Source organism: Canis aureus, chromosome 23 (genome assembly GCF_053574225.1).
Source record: "Canis aureus isolate CA01 chromosome 23, VMU_Caureus_v.1.0, whole genome shotgun sequence".
In the NCBI taxonomy this organism is placed as follows: Eukaryota; Metazoa; Chordata; class Mammalia; order Carnivora; family Canidae; genus Canis; species Canis aureus.
The window spans coordinates 51,056,208-51,078,749 of record NC_135633.1 but is presented as its reverse complement, the minus strand read 5'-3'; the positions used below and the strand labels follow the sequence as shown (position 1 = coordinate 51,078,749).

General features: G+C 37.8%; 1 protein-coding gene across 8 annotated transcripts in view; it reads right to left on the bottom strand.

Annotated features, from left to right (window-relative positions):
- Positions 1-5,197: 5,197 nt before the first annotated feature.
- Positions 5,198-22,542, bottom strand: part of ARHGAP42 (Rho GTPase activating protein 42) — a 287,300-nt gene continuing 269,955 nt past the window's right edge. For 5 of the 8 annotated variants that reach the window (XM_077867592.1, XM_077867594.1, XM_077867597.1 and 2 more), the window contains 2 exons: positions 10,964-11,043; positions 5,198-10,533 (listed from right to left, as the gene is read on the bottom strand). In XM_077867592.1, coding sequence (XP_077723718.1) covers positions 10,445-10,533; positions 10,964-11,043 — 169 coding nt within the window. In that variant the 3' untranslated portion in view covers positions 5,198-10,444. Of the gene's footprint in view, positions 10,534-10,963; positions 11,044-16,248; positions 16,517-20,060; positions 20,516-22,542 lie in introns of those variants that run through there. The other 3 variants (XM_077867593.1, XM_077867599.1, XM_077867600.1) reach the window with 3 other exon arrangements.

The window sequence follows — 22,542 nt, the reverse complement described above, 5'->3', positions numbered from 1 at the left end:
GTGCATATATAGACACAACACATTTACTATACGCTTAACGGAATTCACACTTCCCATCCCCACCACCTATGTCCATCCTTGGAACTCATGTTAAAGCCCCTGGATTTTATGAGACACATTAAGCAATCAATCTCTAGGCCTTGCTGCCGGTGCCTACAGGGTTCCCAAAAAGAGGAATAGCTCAAGCTGAGTCCACATCACCAAATTTACTAACCAATTCCAGCCACTCACTCTGTCATGTACTTTTGGCAGCTGTTTTCAGCCTTGATAACTTTGCTCAATGTCTTTATTCCTGATTCCTTCTTCAGCAACCTACAGACATCTAAGCCCATATGAATCCTCTAAATTACTCATTCAAAATAGTCATGTCATGTCACTTTGACCTCCGAAATGAGTCATTTCCCTGTTCTGGCCTTGTTCATCTTTTCTAGAGTTTATGAAACATTGTCTTTCCAGCCACATTCCTGCAGTGCTGGACACAACATTCATGTAAACTCACCCCTCCATTCCAGTCTTCCTAAAACTAAAATCTGAGTATGCCGTTCTCCTCTCTAAACCCTCCCTACCTCCTCAGATTGGCCTTCATTCAATCAATCCTGCTTTTTATGCATTTTTTTTTTTACCTCATTCTATCCTTCCACAATCATGTCAGTGTGCCAGTGCAAGCGCTCAACTTTACAGTGACTTAGAACTAGATCTAATCCATCAGAAGCTTCGTTCAACTTTAAGTCTCTAGGTCTTCATTCTCTGTCATATTCTATCCTTTTAGGATTTACTTAGGATATTTCCTTCTGGGTATAAAACTTCTTCTAATCCTCTCTGCCTTCTTTTCCCCTCTAATTTTTGGGGTTATTGTGTTCTCCTTTCACACTTTGTGCCTATATCACACTTACTTTAATTCATGTCTGTCTCCTTCATTGAGCTGTGAACTCAAGAACAAAAGACCATGCCTAATTCTTTTTTGAATGCTTGGCACCATGTTTGGCACTGTTAGTTGAAAGGATGAAGACATAAAAAAAGAATTAAATAGAGCTTATCTCCGTGCTTCCCTATTATCCACTCTATTCCTCTCTTCTCCCCCAAATCCTGTTTGCCTCTTCCTTTGTGCAGCTGGAATGCTGGTGCCTTGCAGAGAGCTCCACTCCTTTCAGCTTCTCACCTCAGCCAAAACTTTGTTGGATGATGATATCATCCACCAACTTACAATCAATTCACACTTATTCTTTATCTATATCCAACCAATCTTCTTTTTCATCATTTCTGCCATCTTCTGGGTTCAGAATAGTGCCTTTTCTCTGCACTCCAACACTTACTCTTTTTAGCATTTCATCATATAACATCTCATTGACTTTTACTTACCTGTTACCCAAATAAACCATGGTCCTCTTGAAAGGAAGGGTAATACCTAATTTACTCAAGATTTCCAATGACTTGCACAGGTCTTGGTGCTCAGTAATTGCCTTTTCAGACTGGTTCAAATATTCATTGATTTTTGTTTTCTCTGTGAAATTTTGACAAATGGTCAGTCATCCAGATGCACTTGAACACTCCCTATAATGGAAAGCTGTTTCTTGAGTTCTTTAGAATACTTGATGATAAAATTACCTTTTTAAAACCTTAATCTCAATCTTTGTGACTTCTTCCAAGGTTCTATCTTTGGCCTTTGTAATAATAATAAGACAGGAGTCTACTTTTTTTTTTGCCCTCAGATATACGCAAAGGCTTCATTCAAAGTTCTGTTAAGCCTATGCTTTTCAAACTGCATTGTTTATCTAAATTATCTTGCAATCTTGTTAAAATGCAGATTCTGATTCAGGTTCTGCATTTGTAAGCAACTCTTAAGGTGTTCAAAGGTCACACTTGGGAGTAGCCTCACTCTGGCCTAAAACATTTTTCAGAGGATCAGGTTTCTAGTATCCTCACCAACTTCTTCTGGATAAACTCGTTTGCCAAAAAACTTGTTCAAGTGTTGTGATACATAAAACTTTACCATACTCCACTTGGTGTAGTAAAAAGGTGGTTCATTGTAAAGAGTACGGAGTTTCAAAGAAGGACATCTGGGCTTGCCACTACCAACTATGTGACACTGAGTCAGAGAAATTAACTTTCCCATCAGTTTTCTTTCAAAATAAAAGCGGGGGTGGGGGTGGGAGGGTGGGGGAGGGACACCCAGTGGTTGTGTCTAGTAGTTAAGAGGATCAGAAGACCATAAAACAGTACAAGGGAGAATGTTTGCTTTGTGGCTGTTGACCATAGATTTGGGAGCCATGATTTAACTTTTATTGCTACAGTTTAATGTCTACTGATTCTTTTGCCATTTACATCAGAAAGTTGCAAGCTCAACTATCAAACACCTCAAGTCTTTAATGTAGCTACCCAGTAATACCTAGTAGATAGGAGGCATTGGGCTATGTATTTTATACCTATTTTCAGAAATTTTCACACACCAAAAATTAACAACAAAAAAGTTTTTCTCCTTAAATAGCCAAGTCTGGTTGAATGTTACTTTTTTCCCTTTTCTGCTCCCTGTGCAATCATTAGAGAAGATATTCATCAGAGTATATTCTTTTCAGGTAAGGTTAGACTTTACAAAGATCAAAGCATGGAAGCAGCCCTCCCCACACATTCAAAAAGCTAGTGGTCAGATCACAGCAGACAGGAGTCATGATTCTGCTATAAAGGTGCTGATAGGGCCCCCTCAGTCTCCAAATTAGCAGAAATTTAGACTAAGTCATTTCATTTCTTTTTTTTTTTTAAAGACTGTATTTATTTATTCATGATAGACACAGAGAGAGAGAGAGAGGCAGAGACATAGGCAGAGGGAGAAGCAGGCTCCATGCAGGGAGCCCGATGTGGGACTCGATTCCGGGACTCTGGGATCATGCCCTGAGCTGAAAGCAGAGGCCCAGCTGAGCCACCCAGGAGTCCCATAGACTAAGTCATTTCCATACCTGTTCTGAAGGGCCCTAAGGGTTCTTTGGAGATGCCAAAGAGGCTGTGGGCCTGGATGGAGGAAGGGAAGGCATTCTTTAACACACTTGAAAGTACACACTCTAGTAAGGTTGGATCATATTTGTTTAACATATTGTTTCATTTAAGATTTATTTGAAGAAATAATTGTTACTTTGAAAATGTTTGAAAAGCATTTGAACTGTATATTTGTTAAGGCAACTTATGACTCATTCATTCTGTGGAAAATCTTTCTGTAATTAGGTGATTTATTGAATATCAAAAACCATGATGAAGATTGGGAGATAGGCTCTTATTTTTCTTTCTCTAGCCCAGGCTGACCCTGAAAAGCTTTTTCAGTAGACTGGCTTCTGGCAATATGGAGGTAGAATGTTTCAGATAACTAATCTCTATCAACAAGCGGAATCCTACTGAATGCCATGCTTGACTCATTTACCCTAACACCCAGAAACAGCATTCACAAGCATTTAATTTTATTATTTTGGGGATCTGTGTTTCCCAAGGGTATCCTATATAAAGAGGTTTCAAATGTTCTCATCTACATTTTTAAGAAGAAGAACCATTGTATAAAAAACCTGGAAAAATCTTGCTGGGACTCAGCAATGAACTAGTGATATGTCCCACACACAGATCCCAATTTAGCAGAGAAAAATGTGAAAGTCTTGAATAAAAGCAACTTAAATTCCAAAAAGGAGATAAGGTGGCCCCGGTTCATGTCACAATCTTGTGGCTGACTTTGTTACTGGTTTTTTTTTTCACTATTAACTAAACTTTATACTTTATTTGGATATCACCAGTTTTTCCATTATGTCTTCTTTCTTTTCCAGGATGCAGTCCAGGGGTCTGCATTGCATTCTGCTCTCCCAATTCTTCTTTTATCTATGACCTTTCATCATGACCTCCACAGACTGGAGAAGTACTGTTATCTTGCAGAATGGCCCCCATCTAGATGTGTCTGGTGTTTTTCTTATGATTAGACTGGAGATATGGATTTGGGGAAAGAATACCACAGAGGTGATAGGCTTTTCTCATAACATCATATGGATTGCAAGATGACCACATGGTATCACTGATGATGTTAACTTTATCACTTGGTTAGGATAGTGTCTGACAGGCTTCTCTGTCAAGTTACAATAGTTTTCCATACTCTTAATTTTTGGAAAGTAGTCATCACTAGGTCTAACAACACATCCTCAAGGAGTGAAAAGTTAAACTCTAATTGCCTAGTGGAAAAAGTAATACAATTCCAATTATTTGGAATTCTTCTCTATGAACAAAATTTACTGCCCTTTGTATCAGTGTAGATTCATGGATATTTTATAATTTGAGTCATAATCCAATAATCTGATAACATTTTTGTTGCTCAACCTATCTAGCTTTGGCATTGGGAGTTAGTTTTTGTTATTTCTAAAATATCAATTATAAGAAAATCCATCCTAGGTTAATTTCTTCCAATCTAACATTCTCAAACAGTAGGTGATCCATGATTTCTCATAACTGTTCTAGTAGTCCTTTCCTGGGTAACTCATTGGAATTTCCTCACATTAGTGAGTAATTTAGTGAGTAATTACTTACTCACACTAGTCTTTTAATCTCAATAGTCTTGTGTTATGATTTTATTGCTTCTCTTTTGATACTGAGGAAAGCTACAGTCCAGTTGAACAAATCAAGTTTATGCTCAGTGGCCCTATTTTTAACCTGTCAGGCTTAGTTTTGCAAAGTGATTGTTGCACTCCAATGATCCACTTAACAGCACAAAACAAATACATGATTCTCTTTTTTCTGATACAGAAAAACAAAATTTTAGGTAGAAGTCAAATAATGATCAAAAGGGTCATAACTAATAAAAATCTAAGGGTGTATTTGCATGTTGAAACTTCTTCCATAGTACATTTGTAAACTTTTGCAAAGTTATATTTTCAGGTAAGCATACATACCTGTTATATTTGATATTTTGTTTATGGCTCATTTACTTCTCTCTTGTAGACATCTGCATCATTAATAGGTAGGTACCAACATTAACATCTTTCTGAATCTATCATAATGCCAATTTCTCAGGAAAAGGTCCAACTGGCAGGAAAAGGTTACTAATTCTGCTATAATTTTCCACTCAGCCACATTCAAAATGACCATTCATAGTACTTGAAAGTTTGTTTTTTCTCCATATGAATCCAAGATGGCTGCCCTCCAACACAGTGGCTCTTGAAGTACAAAAACTAAATTAAAATGTGTTTACATCGTTTATTTTTTTAAAGTAATTTCAAATACAGTGTCAACATACATTAAAGATATTGTGGCAGTTGAGATTAGGAATAACATAAGGTTATTTACATGTTTTATATATATGTGTGTATATATACACAAAGTGAAGACAAATACAGAAAGACTACAAACAATTCAATATGATAATTTACTGACAATCATTTTCACCATATTTATTAATCTGTCATGTTAGTGGCTACAAAAAATTTCTAGTACTGAAATATAGTATCTAAATATTCAATTTTAACATAAACTATAGTACTTCAAATTTTAACAGTATATAAATAGGATTCTGAATTTTTTTAAAAAAAGTCATCTTCCCTGCCAAACTCCCTATTTAGTTGTAAAGGCTTCAGCTCTTCTCGAAGTCACAGCCCTCAATGTGGTGATATCTCAGATTTTAAGCATAAATCATGTGCAGGCCGTATTCTCTGTAAAAAGGTAAATGAAGATGCAAAGCCATATATAAAAGTTCTAACATGCTACCACGTATAAAACAATGAACACTTTTAATCTAAGAAACTGAATGGATTCAAGGCAAAATTAGGCTACTCTCAACCCTGGAAGGGTAAAGACCAAAGGAAACACTGCTAAGAGACGGCAGATGGTACAAAGGGGAGAAAATGATCATCTAATGAGGTGGTATCAGCACTTTTGGTCTCCAGCTCCCTCCATCACTTAGATTCCTATTGTAGCCCTGTACATAAACATCTTGGATGTTGAAGGATATTTATGTTTGTAATAACTATAAGTGACCCCTGCCTTTTGGGGCTCCTGAGTAAGCACAGAGACTCCATTTCTCCCTGTAGCACCAAGAAATGTTCAACCTCTGAACCTGGCATCTGTCTTGAGGGTCAGAGAGGAAGGGATGACCTATCGGGCTCCCTAACCAATACAACAGCTTCTAAACACTGATCTAGCATATTCAGATCAGTCTTCTGCCAATGGTTCACTGTGAGCACTGTCAACATTCTTATTTGAAATTCCTTATTTAAAGCAGTGGATGTAGCTGCCATAAAAAAATGAAAAATCTTATTTATTGATTTGACCCTTTACAAGTACATCTCACTTATAAGCCAGAGTTCACCTAAGATTACTACCAAGTAGAACTTGCACATTTGAAGCCAGGAGATTTTGGTGGCAACAGAAGGATACAGTGAATATATCAACTAAGACTAGTTGATAAATACCTGGCAGTAAGTTTGTAGATCAACAGGAGACAGGTGGGATATAGACTATTCAGGAAGTTTAACTTACTTTGTAAAACATGTTTTGATTTTGGAAGGTAACCAAAAAAGACTGGAACCAAAAGTAAATAGCGATTTCTACCATAATGGGAAACCTTTAGTCAAGTGCAGAATAACTTCTGGACAATAGTAAAGTCTCTTGTTTTTTTCTTTTTACCAAGATTTGGAGCTCTACTCAGTGATGTTATTAGGTCATACATAGTAACGGCTGCAAATTACAAAGGTATTGTAAAAAAAAAGAACAAAATCTGACTGTAAATGGTCTTACCGACTTACTTGACTCAGTAAGGCAAAAAAGTTTAATTCAAGTTGGAGTTCTAAATGCTAATTAAGACATCCTGAATACATAACTGAGGGGTATACTACAAATACAGTTGTTTGAAAAAACTCTTCTACACCAGCATCTATAAGTGATATCCTTCTCATATCAGAAATAGACATAGACCTGAAGAATGAGGCTGGGAATAACAGGGTGAATGAGGTTATCACCACAGGATTACGTTGCTAGACTTTTTTTCCTTACAACCTAGTGGATTTTTTTTTTTTTTTAAACTGGTGGGTTTTTAAAGGGCGTGCCACAATATGTAAAACCAATTATTATAGAATAGGAATAAGTCATTATCTATCTTTATTTTTTCTACTTGGGAACTTGGATAGTTTGAGATTATAAAGTATATATCTTTTTCTCCACCACCCCTGAAAGAGCTAGCTAAGAAGCCATTGTTGAGAAATTTGGTTGCACTCATTCACATTACAAAGCACAGAGAGCCAATACAACTACCCAAACCACTCAAATCAAATAAGAAGAAATGGCACTTCCTCATACTTCATGGTCTTCACAGGAATACAAAGATTGTTTTACTTTTCAGACATTTACACATAGCACAAGAAAAACCTTCAGTTAACTGACTAGTTTCTATAAACTTGGTAGAGTTATGGCATAACAAAAGAGGCACCTTTTAAATATGTAAGTGTTCTGTACTTAGGGATATTTTCACATAGTACACAGGATGACTAGCTTAGATTTATCAATCTCTTCCTCATACTGAGTATACCATAAGTAGTGTTTAGAGTGTCCACACTGTGCTTTCTGAAGGTGTGGATGTAACATATCTTACATATCTTCATATTGCCCCTGAAAAGCTAAGGTTTCATTATTGAAATGTGGTTACAATTTTTAATGTGATCTTGTTTCAATGACTGCCATTATCTTGTGTAATTTAGGTACCATGTAAGTTAGAGCACGTCTTGATTTTCTCAATGCTCATAACTACCTTATCTGTAGGAAACTTATTTCTAAGGAAAAGCAGCTTTAGTCTGTCTGCAGTTTATGGCCATAACTTGCTTACACATGTAATCAATATGAAGAAAAAGGACCATTTCCATAAATGTTAAAATTGCAAAAGGAAGTACAATTCGAACAAGCACTTATACTTTTGTTTCAGAAAAAGGACCATACTAAGTAATACCACAATAAGTGCCTCACTATGAGAAATGAGGGCTTCACATCCACGTCTTATACAGTAAAACCTTTAACTCCTCACTGATCACAATGGAATTAGCTCTCAGATAAATTAGAGGAAGGAACACTCTGGGCTGTGTGAAAATAAAATGAAGGTTGAAATTTCTCTATGCAGCTCCTGAAGTAGAATTCTGAATCTTTCTTTGGAGTCAAGTTGATCTTTGGAAGAAAATCAATTTGCCATTAAGAGGTTCTAATCTAGTAGAATGCCAGATGATGGCAAGGGTGTTTAAACTAAGGGACTGGTACACTGGAAAAACGACCTTCTGTTCCAGCAGAGGGTAGTCAGGGTGTCAGCAATGCTATTATCTCTAGTAAGGGCCACCAAAGATCTAGAGACCAAAAAGCTCTAGCAACACCTGATTATAAGTATACAAAGTTCAATATCAGAAGGTAAAAAAATAAAATTTATCAGATTTTTTTCATTTTATTACTAATTTTCACAACATTAAATATTTTTCATTCCTTTATTTCAATGCACTGGTATTTATTTCTGGTTTGATTCTATCTAATGTTATTCTTTTTAAGTTCTAATCCAGTATTCCATTTTTAATTTTAAAAGCAAATCTAAAAGGCAAGGCATAGTTGTGTGTATATGCATGCACATATAATTTAACCTGTGAACTCTAGAAACATTCATTTAAAGTGGAAGAGATTGAAACTACAGATTATATTATCACATAAAAAGAGGTTTGTGCAAGTCAGTACCTGAGTATCTGTACAGTGAAGAACTCTGAAGTAACAAGTAAAATATCATGGCCTAGTGGATCAGTATGGTGGCAGGCAATGAGAGTAATCAGCTTTTTGGAATCTTGAGAAGAAAGACTCCTTGCCACTTGCAGGTATTTATCGAAATACTATATTAGAATAATTGGAATATAAATAATGGTTGATGCATGACCAGATGTTGATGATATATTTAAATGGATAGTAAATACTTATTTCTATGCTCTATAAGTTCAGTGAAATTCTTAATAAAGGCTGTAAATTGAAAGGTATAAAAGAAAATCATGTACAGATTTTATTCCTGTTAAAGATGGTTAAACAATTTTAAAATCTGTGGTTTAAAATTTAAGAATCCTGTATCTTTATGTTTGGTTTCTATCACAAGCATAGAAGTTAAAAGGCATGGCTTCTCCACTTGTGTCTTTAAAAAACAACTTTATCATTTGTACAAGAATTTCTCAAAAGCCCAAATTAGGTATCAATAAAATATGTTAACACTTCACAGTGTTACAAGTAGAATTCAGGCTGCATGCCTTAAAACTGCATTTTTTACACTGTTTTCCTATTATTGTAGTTGTATTTTGTGATGCCACTATAATCCCACTAGCAGATGATATGTGCATATGACTTATCAGTATTTATATGTTAATGTAGTAAAATTTCATAAAATCCCAAAATAATAAAGATAGTTTTACACATTCCCTAAACCAGGCGTCAGCAAACCAAGACCCATGAATTAAATCTTGCTTGCCAGGTTTGCCCATCCGCTAAAATATTTCTATTTTAAAATTGATTTTAATAATTTACAGAAGAATGACATGCTGGGACACACAGAATTTTGATTTTCAAATTACAGGATCCATAAATAAGTTGTGTTGGCACTAAGCCATGTTAATTTGCTTATTCATGGTCTATGGGTACTTTCTGCTGTAAAGGTAGTGTTGGGTATTGTGGTGAAGATCTTTAGGGGAATGCAAAATACCCACATATTCATTGTCAGGCTTTGACAGAAATAATCTGCTGATTCCTTCTATGCCCAGAGAAGGCATCTGGAATACTGAATGGAGTGTTTATATTGAAATCAGTGTATGACTTAATTTGGCTTCATTTATAGACATCATATACATTATTCCTTCTGAATATCATCATCTACTTGGTAAACAAATAAAAATAAAGTTGTGTGAAAAAAACTTATTGTTTGAAATGTTTAGGACCAAACAATCTTATATAAAAGACGTAAATTCTTAAGAAAAAATAATAAATGAACAAATTAAATCACATTTTTAAGTCATGATTTCAAGGTTCCTCAGAAAACGCCAGACAGTAAAGGACAGATCTAAAAATCCTTATAGCAAATTTCTAGTTTCCCAATTTCTGGGATATAGTACTTCATATAGTATTTGAGATTCTATGATTATTATAGAAGAGACAATGTACAGATTTACTTATCAGAAAAAACAGGGGAGGAAAGCTTTTAAAATAAGAAACCAGTCAAGAAGTAAAAAATAAAAAGAATGGCTGGCAAGCAATTTAAGGATTTTTTTTTTTTTTTTTTCTTTTCCATGTATAGGGAGCTACATAGTCTGCTGGTGTAGAAACCTGATAGAATTTAGTTTTCATTTAGCGGGCTGATTCCCATATCTGTGTCAGATAAAATCATAGCACTTATTATTGTTACCATGGATACCATGAAGATACTGCCATCCACTAAACAGTATTAGAGGAAGACAACATAATTTTCTGGAACTAGTCCTGTTTTGCCTTCATAAGTTGCTTTCAACCATCCTGGTTCCACTGATGGGTACACTGACAAAAAATAAAAAACAAATGTCATTCATTCAACATTAGCCCCAAATAATTATGTACACAAATGGGTAAAAATCCACATCAGATTGCATATATACACTCAAGTTGTCAAAACAGTGTCATAGCATCTTTAAGGCTGGAAATGTCCTTTTCCATTCCTGTAACCAATCTCTCGTCCTCCCCAATCCCTCCTATCCTTCCATCTTTCCTATCTCCCCCATCCCTTCTTCCTTCTGCCTCTCTCATATATACAGTAGCAAACTGGGCTGCAGAGGAATTTGATGCATTCACCTGTACAGGTTATGAGAGGCAGAGCTGGCACTAGATTCTGAGTCTCCTGGCTTCTATTTTAGCTTCTTATCCCTACACTATTCCTTCATCGTCCCCAAGATAATGAACTTTAGTTAGTGAAGGGAATGGGCATACTTACCATTAGAAAATATCGCCCCTTGTGGGAAGGAAAGCTCATGGCTGTGCTCTGCTTTACATGAGTACATGGCTTTGGCTTGGCTGAAGGGGGAAAAAGCAATTTATAAAATCCATAACACTCAACTCAAGTACATTTATACTTCAAATTATTTTTAAAATGATATTAGTTTTTAGTTGTATGATATTGGAGTATAATATACATAAAACACATATGTAAGTATATATAAGAGCATTTTCCACAAACTGAATACACTTGTGTCACTTAATCAAGAAATCAAATATTAAGAGCACACCAAAAACTCTTCTTGTACTTTCAGGAAATGTCCCCATGGATAATTAACCTGGCTTATAACAGCACAAATTGGTTTTAAATACTATTATAGAACAGTATGCTGGCAAACAGGCCATTTTTACACTTATACAGAAGTTCATACGTACCCTAAAGCTTTTTTTTTCTAGTTCTTTCCAGATTATCAGAGGTGAGACCACAAAATTTAAGGCCTACAGAGTACAGTAAATAAATTAAGTGGGCATGATACATGAAAAAATGATAGGATAAATTGATGATAAATGACAACCAACAATAGCCTCATTGTCAGGGAGATGATGAGGACAGATGGAGGCTTTGCAAAACAGAGCCTATAACATCTCCTAAAGTGGGAAGCCAACACTCAGGTCCCACCATCTCTTGCCATATGAAAATTCATACTCAATGTAACCAGATACTATAGTTTCTTAAGAGAAGCCAGAATTTCAGAGATTTATAAGAGATCTATTTTAAAATATTTGAGCCTACACTAAAAAGCCATCAACTCATCAAGTCACCGAAGAGTCACCTTTATTCTTCAACATCCAATTACCTTGATACAATGTACAAATTATCCTGACTTCACCTACTTCTCACCATCTCTATCACAACCAGAGTCCAACCTAAATTCATTTCTAGTGTGGCTCACAGAATGGCTTCCTAGCTTTCTAAATCCTCTAGGCTTCCTATTTTGTTTCCTTAAATCCATTCTACACAGAGAAGCTCTGGGGCAGTTTGAAAAAGGTTCTGATAATCATGTGATGACCACATTATTTCTTCAAACGCAGCCTTTCACCTGGTTTCCAATTCTAGCCTCCACACTATGCACAAACAGGTACCTGTCAGTATCTCCTGCTTCTTCTGTACCGGCCTCTGCTCACCTACTATACTCCAGTCACACTGGCCTGCTTTAACCTCTTCAAACATGCCAAACTCAATCCTACCTCAGGACTATCAGAGCTTTGCCCCGAGATGTTTCCCTCTTTATCTTCACATGGCTGTGCACTTCTAGTTCACCTTAGATTTCCTAAGCTTTGCTAAAGGTTTGGTCTTCCTGACCACACATCCAAAATAGGTGCCGAGGCAAGTATCATACTCACCTGTTTTAAGTCTGAATGGTATTTAGTGGCTGGTATTCTGTTGTTACTATTGATATTTCCATAATTCTCTCTCCCCAATTAGAATGTGAGCTCCATGAATGATGCGTGATGCTTAGTAACTCAGTAAGTATTTGCTGAATCAATGAATGGAAAAAAAGGTAAGATGCTCTGGGGTCTGTTTTCTACATGATGAGGACTTTTAAGACTGAAGGTACCCTGTCTTTCCTCCCTGAGGTCTCAGTACTTATTCCCTGCAAAGAAGCATCAGCAAGCAGTATTTGCTATCTACAGCTTTCTCAAAGAGCAGTGTAACATTATTAAATTTCCCTGTTGGAACTAGATGCTGGGTCTTATTCCCTACACTTCCAGAACGAGAGTAGCTCATTTATAATGGAGTTTTCAAACAGATATCTGAAAATTAGGAAGTTAAAAATTAGAGAAAAATTATGTTCCTACCCCCAGAGTCTATTTCATGAGGTGAGTCTCAGGCTGTACTTCCAGAAAGTTTGTGAGGCCAGCCTGCAGCAGACAGATTTAGGAATGGCTACTAGCCCAACTCAACTTGGTCTACGGAAGAACTGAGGAAGCACAGGTACACAGAGTAGAGCCCTGTGTACGTGTGTATATGTGCATGCAAGTACATGAATGTGTATGCATGGGAGTGTTGCTGACATGTTGGTGGGGTGGGGAAAGAGGATACTACCAAGTTATGAAGACTTCTAAGAACCAGACCATGGTAATCTTAAATAGAAAGAATATTAGTTTTTCCTATAATCTTCCAGTCAATTATAATAATTTAATCTAATTTGGTATAATTTGATCTGATATTATAATCTTGTATCTGATGTAATTGAGGGCTCCAGCCATTTCTCTAAAAGTATATAAGGGTTTTTCAAAAACTCAAATCTCTTTTTTTAAAGATTTTATTAACTTATTCATGAGAGACATAGAGAGAGAGACAGAGAGAGAGAGAGAGAGAGAGAGAGAGAGGCAGAGACATAGGCAGAGGGAGAAGCAGGCTCCATGCAGGGACTTGATCCCAGAACCCCGGGATCACCACCTGAGCCAAAAGCAGACACTCAACCACTAAGCCACCCAGGCTTCCCAAAAACTCAAATCTTCTAACAGCAAAAATTTCCTCTAATAGTAAGTCTTACTACTTTGAATCATTAGTCAATGCATTAAGAAACAATTTTCAGTTATACAAATCGTTAAGAAGATATTATAATCCTTATAATGATACAGTTTTTGAAATTATACTCTAAATGCAACCAAACTATTTTTGTTAATATTTCACACATGAATGTTCTCTCTATAGTATTTTATGGGATTGGATAGCATGGGGGAGGCATGTAGAGTAATTATGCTCTAAATAAATGGGTATTGTTAAATGTGTCAAAAATACCTAGCACAAAATATTATCTGTCATGACTTTTCAATTATCTGTGCATATGACAGACAGGTATAATTTTCTTCTGCCGAGATCTGTAACTACAGGTGTGAACTCAGCATAGAGCTTTGATGATTTAATGTAGATGTTTGTGACAGTGAAGTTTTCTCTCTAGGTGCTAATGCTTCCTCTTTTACTGCCTTGGTATATTGAGGAAGATATGAAATAATTCTGTCACCTTTTGAGTCTCTCTTCAAAAGATCCTAATATCCTTTGAAAAGGATTTTGAAAATCTTGCTTCTTATTGCATGGTAGAGTAAGGTAACGGCACTCAGCATCCTGAAAGCCATTTCTTTCCTTATAATCCAGAGGATGATCTGTTCACAAGACCCACTCCTAATTCTAAATGCTATTACTGATGAGTAGACTTACAAAGGTTTGATAGGGTGAGTGTGCAAAATTCACAATGATTATCTTAATATAAGCAACATTTTAAAATGTCACCTAATCAAAATTGATACAATGTTTTCTGGAGGGCCACTTAATATCACACACACACACACACACACAAACACACACACTTTTAGTATGAAGGAAGGAGAAATGCACACAGATATAGTTATAAAGTTGCTAAAGTAATAACATATACAAAGGCTAAAAACAAATCACAACCTAAATCTTCATCAGAAGATTTTTTTTTTTTTTTTTAGATTTTATTTATTCATGAGAGACACAGAGAGAGGCAGAGATAGGAGAAGCAGGTTCCATGCAAGGAGCCTGATGTGGGATACGACCCTGGGACTCCAGAATCACGCCGAGCCACCCAGGCGTCCCTTCATCAGAAGATTTAATGAATTAACACACACCAATCCAGTAAAGCATTAGGCAGCTATTACAAATAATAAAGTAGAAGAACACATGACATGAAAGAGTGCTAGCACGTAAAGCAAATGTTTTACAAAAATTTTGTCCTTGCAAGACCTCTAAATTGCACATGACTATTTACAATCAATTCTGCATTTGCTTCTTGGTCACTGGTTGGAGATTTCTTAAATTAGTTACATGTTCCTTTCTTAGTTTTCTCTCAACAAATACTGGCTGTTTCTGGCTTGGATATCTGTCTGAATATTGAACACCTCAATGCTATAGAACTTCCATGGGCCCTTATAGAGTTAAAGTTGCTTGTATCAAAGACATGTGTATTGCAACTCCGCTGAAAATGAAGTGAAAATGTGAGTAATAAATTATTATTATTATTATTATTTTTTTAGAGAGAGAGAGAGAGAGAAAATGTCCACACTTGTGTGAACAGGCAAGGAAGGGGCAGAGGAAGAGGGGGAGAGAGAAACTCAAGCAGGCTCCATGCTCAGCATGACACAGGGCTTGACCTCACGATCCTGAGATCATGACCTGCTGAAATCAAGAGTCTGATGCTTCACCAACTGAACCATCCATGTGCCCTAGTAACTAATGAAGGCTTTTTAAGTTAAAAAATGTGTATTTTATTCATTTATCTAACAATTTTGTTGAGCATCTTTTCTGCGTTGGGCACTATGTTGGAACAATACAGTGAATACAACCTTCATGGTTCCTTTTCCGTGTTTATCACAGAGGAGTGAGTGGTTCATAAAGTACAGTCAAGGAGAACCTGGGTGGATGGGTATATGGGACCCTGAGAGGATAACTGCTCTGACAGCAAATGAAGTGTATATGAGAATCCATTTATTTCCTATTATGCCATATATTAAAGAGGTCTGTAAAAAATGTAAAATAATGTAACTCTTTATATTAGAAAATATTTTTCATAAAATTTATTTTATTTATACTAATATGTAATGGCCTTTTAAAAATGTTTGTTATTGTTTTAGTGGTGCTTTGGTGGAATTAAGGAAGAGGTGTCAGTTCCTGAGCTCTCAGCAGTCAACATCATTAAGGAATGGAAGCTGATTACAGCATGTTCAGTATATGGCCGCAAAAGAGGAGTGGGCTTCCATGTGGCCTGGGTTAGTGGTGGATATGAAACAACTTGTGTTGTTTTAAACACATTAAGAACATGGCCTTTGGAAGAGGTAAAGAAGCTAGACCCTGCTACGATCCGGAGGTAGGCACATTATTTACCTGACTTTCACAGAAAAGAGTCACCCCCAAATGCTGGAGGGCTTGTGGTCATCAGATGACTTGGCTGATAGGAATTTGGATTTTGAAAAGAAACAGGTCATTTCCTTGGTTCATCTTCTATATGTAGAAATGAAGTCTAAGGAATTAAGGTTATGTATGGCAGAATCAGGCTAGAGTCTACATCTCCTGATTGCTGATCTAGAATATTTCTGGTGACTATTTGGATATTATCTGTGAAGTCTCTTAATACCACTGAAAAAAATCATTTCTATTTTTGATAATTGTTGATTGTTAATAACAGTGAATAATCACAATTCTGTCTTCTAACAAAAAGAATTACTCTATCAGACTTTAGTTACATGAGCTTATTTACATTTTTAATAAATTCATAAATTAAAAAAATTGTTTAAAATTCTACTATAGCAAATATAGATAGATATGATCCAAATAAATAAAAGCTCTTTGGGGGTTGTCAATGAGTTTTTTTTAAGTGTTCTGAGACTAAAAAGTTTGAGAACCATGGTCCTAGATGAGATTAGGTGGTTGTGAACCAAATGCTAACAGTGGTTATCTTCAGGTGATGAAATCAGAGGTGGTTTCCCTTCACTTTTTTTAGTCGATTAATATTCTCCACATTCTCTAAAAGAAGAAAAAAATATTATTCTTAAAAATCATGGATTCTTTTTGTGTTTCTTAATGAAGCACATTGATTTATCTTATGTGTATCTTACATGTGTCACTATGCTATAAACTAGTGACAGCCTTCTTAAATCTCAAACTTACTGGACAAGAAGAATGTGTTGAGCTTTGCTTTGGTGCTGTGTAATTATAAACAAAACACTGGTTTGAAATTATGATAACAGAAATATGTGATTGCTTATAATGAGCCAGACGCTCCAAATTTTCTTAATTCTCAAGCACATAATTCTCAATTCAACCTTCGGAAGATACTTGTATAGCTTGCCTAAATTATATTACTTTAAAGCGGATCTTTCCTTCTGCCCAAGTATAACTAACATTGGGGTAAAGGCTTTACAGATATCATTTTCCACATGCTTTTATAATGGTAAAACAGAGTCTAGTGACATTTAGCTCTTGAAGGCATTTTCCAGATTAAGGAGAACAACTGTAAATAACTAATGTCTGCTCAGGGATATTCTAGGTACTATGACATTTTTCTGTATTCAAATGGTTCTCAAACTCTTTTTTTTTTTTTTGTGCTACATAAGAATCATTTGGGGAAGTTGTCAAAAATTCATATTCTCCAGACCTCAGTCTCAGATATTCTGGCTTCAGAGTCTGTAGCAACTCAGAAATCTTCACATGAACAAGTCTTACAGGTCAAGCTCCCTTGAAGAGTGGCCCCTTCCATTCCACTGAACCTCATTTCTTAAAGATTTCCAGTGATACTTTAGAGATTAAAACCAGTGTCCTCTAATGATCTCCTTGACATTTTTGCTTCTACCACATTGACCATTACTTCTGATCATTCCTTCACATTTTCTTTGCTTGACCTTTAAATCATTTAAATCATTCACCTCAGCCATTTTTCCTTTTTTATTCAGTATGCTCCATCCTGGAGTACCCTCACCATTATTTATGCAGTGTAACTGATGGGGGAATAGAGGACTAGCTGAGGACAAAGCACAAGCCCAGAGCAGTACCTTGACAAGTCCTTGAAACAGGCAGAGGGACATTCCTCTACGGACTCAACTGCCTCGATGTTCATACTTTGCTAAGGGCAGAAGGCAATCTTAGCCCATCCCCCAGGAGCCTGTAAGTTTACTTTAACATATGAAATTCCTTTTGAAATTTCCCTTTATCTCTATCCCCCAAGACACATGTTGGCAATCATCCTCCAAGCACATGGCCCACCGAAAGACATCTGAAGGGTCTCATGACTCAGGTTTTATTAGACGGTAACAAGTGACCTTTGCCCAACAATAGCCAGGCCCCTCAAGGTCCTGGAAACCTTGCTTCCAAAATTCCTTATCTCTAATTTTGTGCTATCTCCAGACCCCTTCCAACTCCCAGGTATATAATCAGTCACCCCTCACAGGCCCAGGCAGTAGCTCTTCCTGCCCAAGTGTCCTGTCCTTGGGCTTTAATAAAACCAGCATTTTGCACCAAAGACATCTCAAGAATTCTTTCTTGGTTGTAGGCTCCAGACCTCACCTATATTCTGAAATGTCATCGTAACCACTGTGTGGAAATTTCTCAAATGGCACCAAACTCCATGTTATCTCCTGGTTCCAATTACACAATTTGCCTCTCAATGTTCCTCAGGCTCCTCAAACATTATGGTTAAAATTTTCCTTTCCCTCCTATGTACTCATAAGCCAAGATCAGAAACTAAATTACCATTCTTTTTGACAGTCTCAAAGACTTGGAGTTTTTTTTTTTTTTTTACATGTCTTTCATTCCCAAAGTATCAAAGCAGTTGTCCAATACTGCTCTGATTCATAAACTCTCCTTATAGTTTTTCATGCTTTTGTTATTGCCCTAATTAAGGTGTTTTAAATCTCACCAATTTCACCTTAAATGGTTAACTGTTCTCTCCTTTTCACAACCTCCTAGAAAAACTACTTAAATGATCTGTTCATTGATTAGATTAGATTTGTTCTAATGATTAAATGATTAGATTACCCATTTGCTCAATGACTTGGAGTCTTCAGTAACTCCTAGAGGTGTTACTTTCCTGTTATTCAAAGCCATCCACTGAAATCTCCCACCTTGTCTCTTTCCCAAACATGGCTAGTCAACCTACTACCCACTACTGGTTCTATCATTCTTTAAGATTCAACTCAAGGGTAACCCTGAGCTCCCTAGAAAGAAAGCAAAACAAGCATTGTAGGAGGTTAATAAGAGAGACGCCCTCAACTTCTATGTGTTGTTCACTTCTTTTTAATGGTACAAGAGAGTATCAGATAACTGATTAAGTACCACTAGTTTATTAATTAGAGGCCTGAATATCTCAGGCAAGCACTTTAAATAATAACAATAATAGTTACTATTGGACACCATCTACAGAGAATTTACCAAGTACTTCAAATACATTACAGTGTACATTACAATAATTTGTCAAATGCAGAATTATGGCTTTCATTTTATAGATAAAGAAAATAGATTTCCTAAATATGTAACTCCAAAGTTACTACAACTACGAAGTGGTAGACCAAGAATTTAAACATGGGTCTATTTGCCCCCAATGTCAGTTGTGCTCCACTGTGCCTGTCTCTTGGTGAAAAGTTATGACACTGTCAAATGCTACGGGATTGCTGACAAGTAGACTTCAACCTTCAACGTTCTGGTGAGCTCTAAGTTTACGACAGCCTTTAGAAGTTGATTTAGAGTATAACCTAAAAGCATGTTAAAAATGCATAGGCTGATTGTTGAACATTTGAGTATATGATAGTGTTCTGGTTAACTTCATTAATAGCTTGTTTACTTAAAGCTTTTAAAGGATTATCTCTTTGATCACAGAACTTGAGTTAACGGATTTAGAGCTTCAAAATAAAAGGACTCCACCTAGTGGAGCAATTCAACTACATGGCAATATAGAAGTAGCAAAGTTAAATCCCTTAAATTAATTAGGACCTAGAAATGATGATAGGTTCAGAGAAATGATGTTTGCTCTGACATACACAGTACCTAGTTTTCACCAAGGGAAGATGGTGAGGATATTATGGATGGAGTTAAACGCAAGTACGCTGGGATTTGTTACATAAGTTCAATGCATTAACCAACATCCCAGGAGGATACCAAAGTGGCTCTACTCTGTGAAGTTAAAAACATTAATACACAAAGACCCTTGCTAGGCCTTGGGGAAAAAAAAAGACAGTGTTATCTCTAGTAACTCCCACAAGCCAACACTGTGTAGGTATTTAATAAACACTTGTCAATAAAGTCAACATACTTTAAATAGTCAATAAAAATTATTTTCTTTTTAAAGATTTATTTATTTATTTATTTATTTATTTATTTATTTATTTATGAATGATAGACAGAGAGAGAGAGAGAGAGAGAGGCGCAGAGACACAGGAGGAGGGAGAAGCAGGCTCCATACCGGGAGCCTGATGTCAGACTCGATCCTGGGACTCCAGGACTGTACCCCGGGCCAAAGGCAGGCGCTAAACCACTGAGGCAAACAGGGATCCCCTAATCAATAAAAATTCTATGGTTGAATAACTTTTTAAAAATTTTAATTCCAGTATAGTAATATACAGTGCTATATTAGTTTCAGGTGTATAGCATAGTGGTTGAGTAACTTTTAAAATAACTATACAATGATACTTCAATTAACTGTGATTCCCTTACTTGATAGCGTTAATTATGCAAATTGGGATGATCAAAATTGTCTTTGTACATTCAAAGGAAAAATCAAAGTTTGTTTTTCAAGGGCTCTCATATGCTCTTTCAATAGCAAGCATTTATTTATTGAATGACTTGGACCTGATGCTAATGGTAAAATAAAACAAAAACAGGCAAATGAGAATACTAAAAAATTCCAGTATTTCATACATACTCAAATTAAAAGAAAAAAAAGCCCACGGTGGATGAGAAGATCATTTTGGAACAGGAGGAGATGAAAGTGAAATCTTAGAAGCAAGCAGATTATCAGCAGCAAGATGTCACAACCTGAAGGTAAAATATGGGAAATCTGAATGAAGAACTGTACTCAAAAAAAGAGCTACTTGGGCCAATCAGCTCTACAGCAACACTGTGAACAAGAATAAGCATGCTTTTCTTTCTCTTTTTTTTAATAAGCATACTTTTCAATGCATAAACCTTCTTCCAGAAAAAGTTTTATCACTTTTAAAAGTCAAGAATATACTTTCGAGGAGCACTGAATGGCTTAATCGGTTGAGCATCCAACTCTTGGTTTCGTCTCAGGTTGTAATCTTAGGGTTGTGAGAGGAGCCCCATGTCAGGCTTAGAGCTCAGTAGGGAGTCTGCTTGAGATTCTCTCTCCCTCTGTCCCTCCCTCCATTTGTGTGCATGTACTCTCAAATAAAGCTTTAAACATTTTTTTAAAAAAAGAATATACTTTTGATGGGGCGGGGGAAGATGGCAGAAGAGTAGGGTCCCCAATCACCTGTCCCCACCAAATTACCTGGATAACCTTCAAATCATCCCGAAAACCTACGAATTCGGCCTGAGATTTAAAGAGAGACCAGCTGGAACGCTACAGTGAGAAGAGTTCGCGCTTCCATCAAGGTAGGAAGACGGGGAAAAAGAAAGAAAGACACAAAAGGCATCCAAGGGGGAGGGGCCCGCGAGGAGCCGGGCTGAGGCCGGGGCGAGTGTCCCCAGGACAGGAGAGCCCCGTCCCGGAGGAGCAGGAGCTGCACCGACCTTCCCGGGGGAAAGGGGCTCGCGGGGAGGTGGAGCAGGACCCGGGAGGGCGGGGATGCCCTCGGGCTCCCGGGGACACTGACAGGCACCTGCGCCCCGGGAGAGCGCCCCGAGCTCCCTAAGGGCTGCAGCGCGCACGGGGGACCCGGAGCAGCTCGGGGGGCTCGGGGGCGGCTCCGCGGAGGGGGCTGCGGGGCGGGAGCAGCTCGGGGGGCTCGGGGGCGGCTCCGCGGAGGGGGCTGCGGGGCGGGAGGGCTCGGGGGGCTCGGGGGCGGCTCCGCGGAGGGGACTGCGGGGCGGGAGCAGCTCGGGGGGGCTCAGGGGCGGCTCCGCGGAGGGGGCTGCGGGGCGGGAGCAGCTCGGGGGGGGCTCGGGGGCGGCTCCGCGGAGGGGGCTGTGGGGAGGGAGCAGCTGGGGGGAGCAGGCAGAGGCCGGGAGGGCCCAGGACAGCAAGGACGCTCCTGCCCCAGCTGAGCAGATCAGCGGCCCCGCCCGGAGCCTCCAGGCCCTGCAGACGGAGAGCTCCGGAGCTACTGCGGGAGCTGACTCCAGGGCTGCACAGCTGGCCCCGCCACTGCGGTTGTTCCTCTTGCGGCCTCACGGGGTGAACAACCCCCACTGAGCCCTGCACCAGGCAGGGGGCGGAGCAGCTCCCCCAGGTGCTCACACCTGAAAATCAGCACAGCAGGCCCCTCCCCCAGAAGACCAGCTGGATGGACAAGGTCCAGGGGAAGTCAGGGGACTTTAAGTATACAGAATCAGAAGATACTCCCCCGTGGTTCCTTTTTTGTTGTTGCTGTTTAATTTTTTATTTCTGTTTGCTTCTCCCACCCTTTTTTTCTCTTTTTCTTCTTTTTCTTTTTTCTTCCTTTTTTCTTTTTTCTTTTCTTTCCTTCGTTCTCTGTTCTCTTTTTCTCCTTTTCCCAATACAACTTGTTTTTGGCGACTCTGCACTGAGCAAAATGACTAAAAGAAAAACCTCACCTCAAAACAAAGAATCAGAAACAGTCCTCTCTCCCACAGAGTTACAAAATTTGGATTACAATTCAATGTCAGAAAGCCAATTCAGAAGCACTGTTATACAGCTACTGGTGGCTCCAGAAAAAAGCATAAAGGACTCAAGAGACTTCATGACTGCAGAATTTAGATCCAATCAGGCAGAAATTAAAAATCAATTGAATGAGATGCAATCCAAACTAGAAGTCCTAATGACGAGGGTGAACGAGGTGGAAGAACGAGTGAGTGACATAGAAGACAAGTTGATGGTAAAGAGGGAAACTGAGAAAAAAGAGACAAACAATTAAAAGACC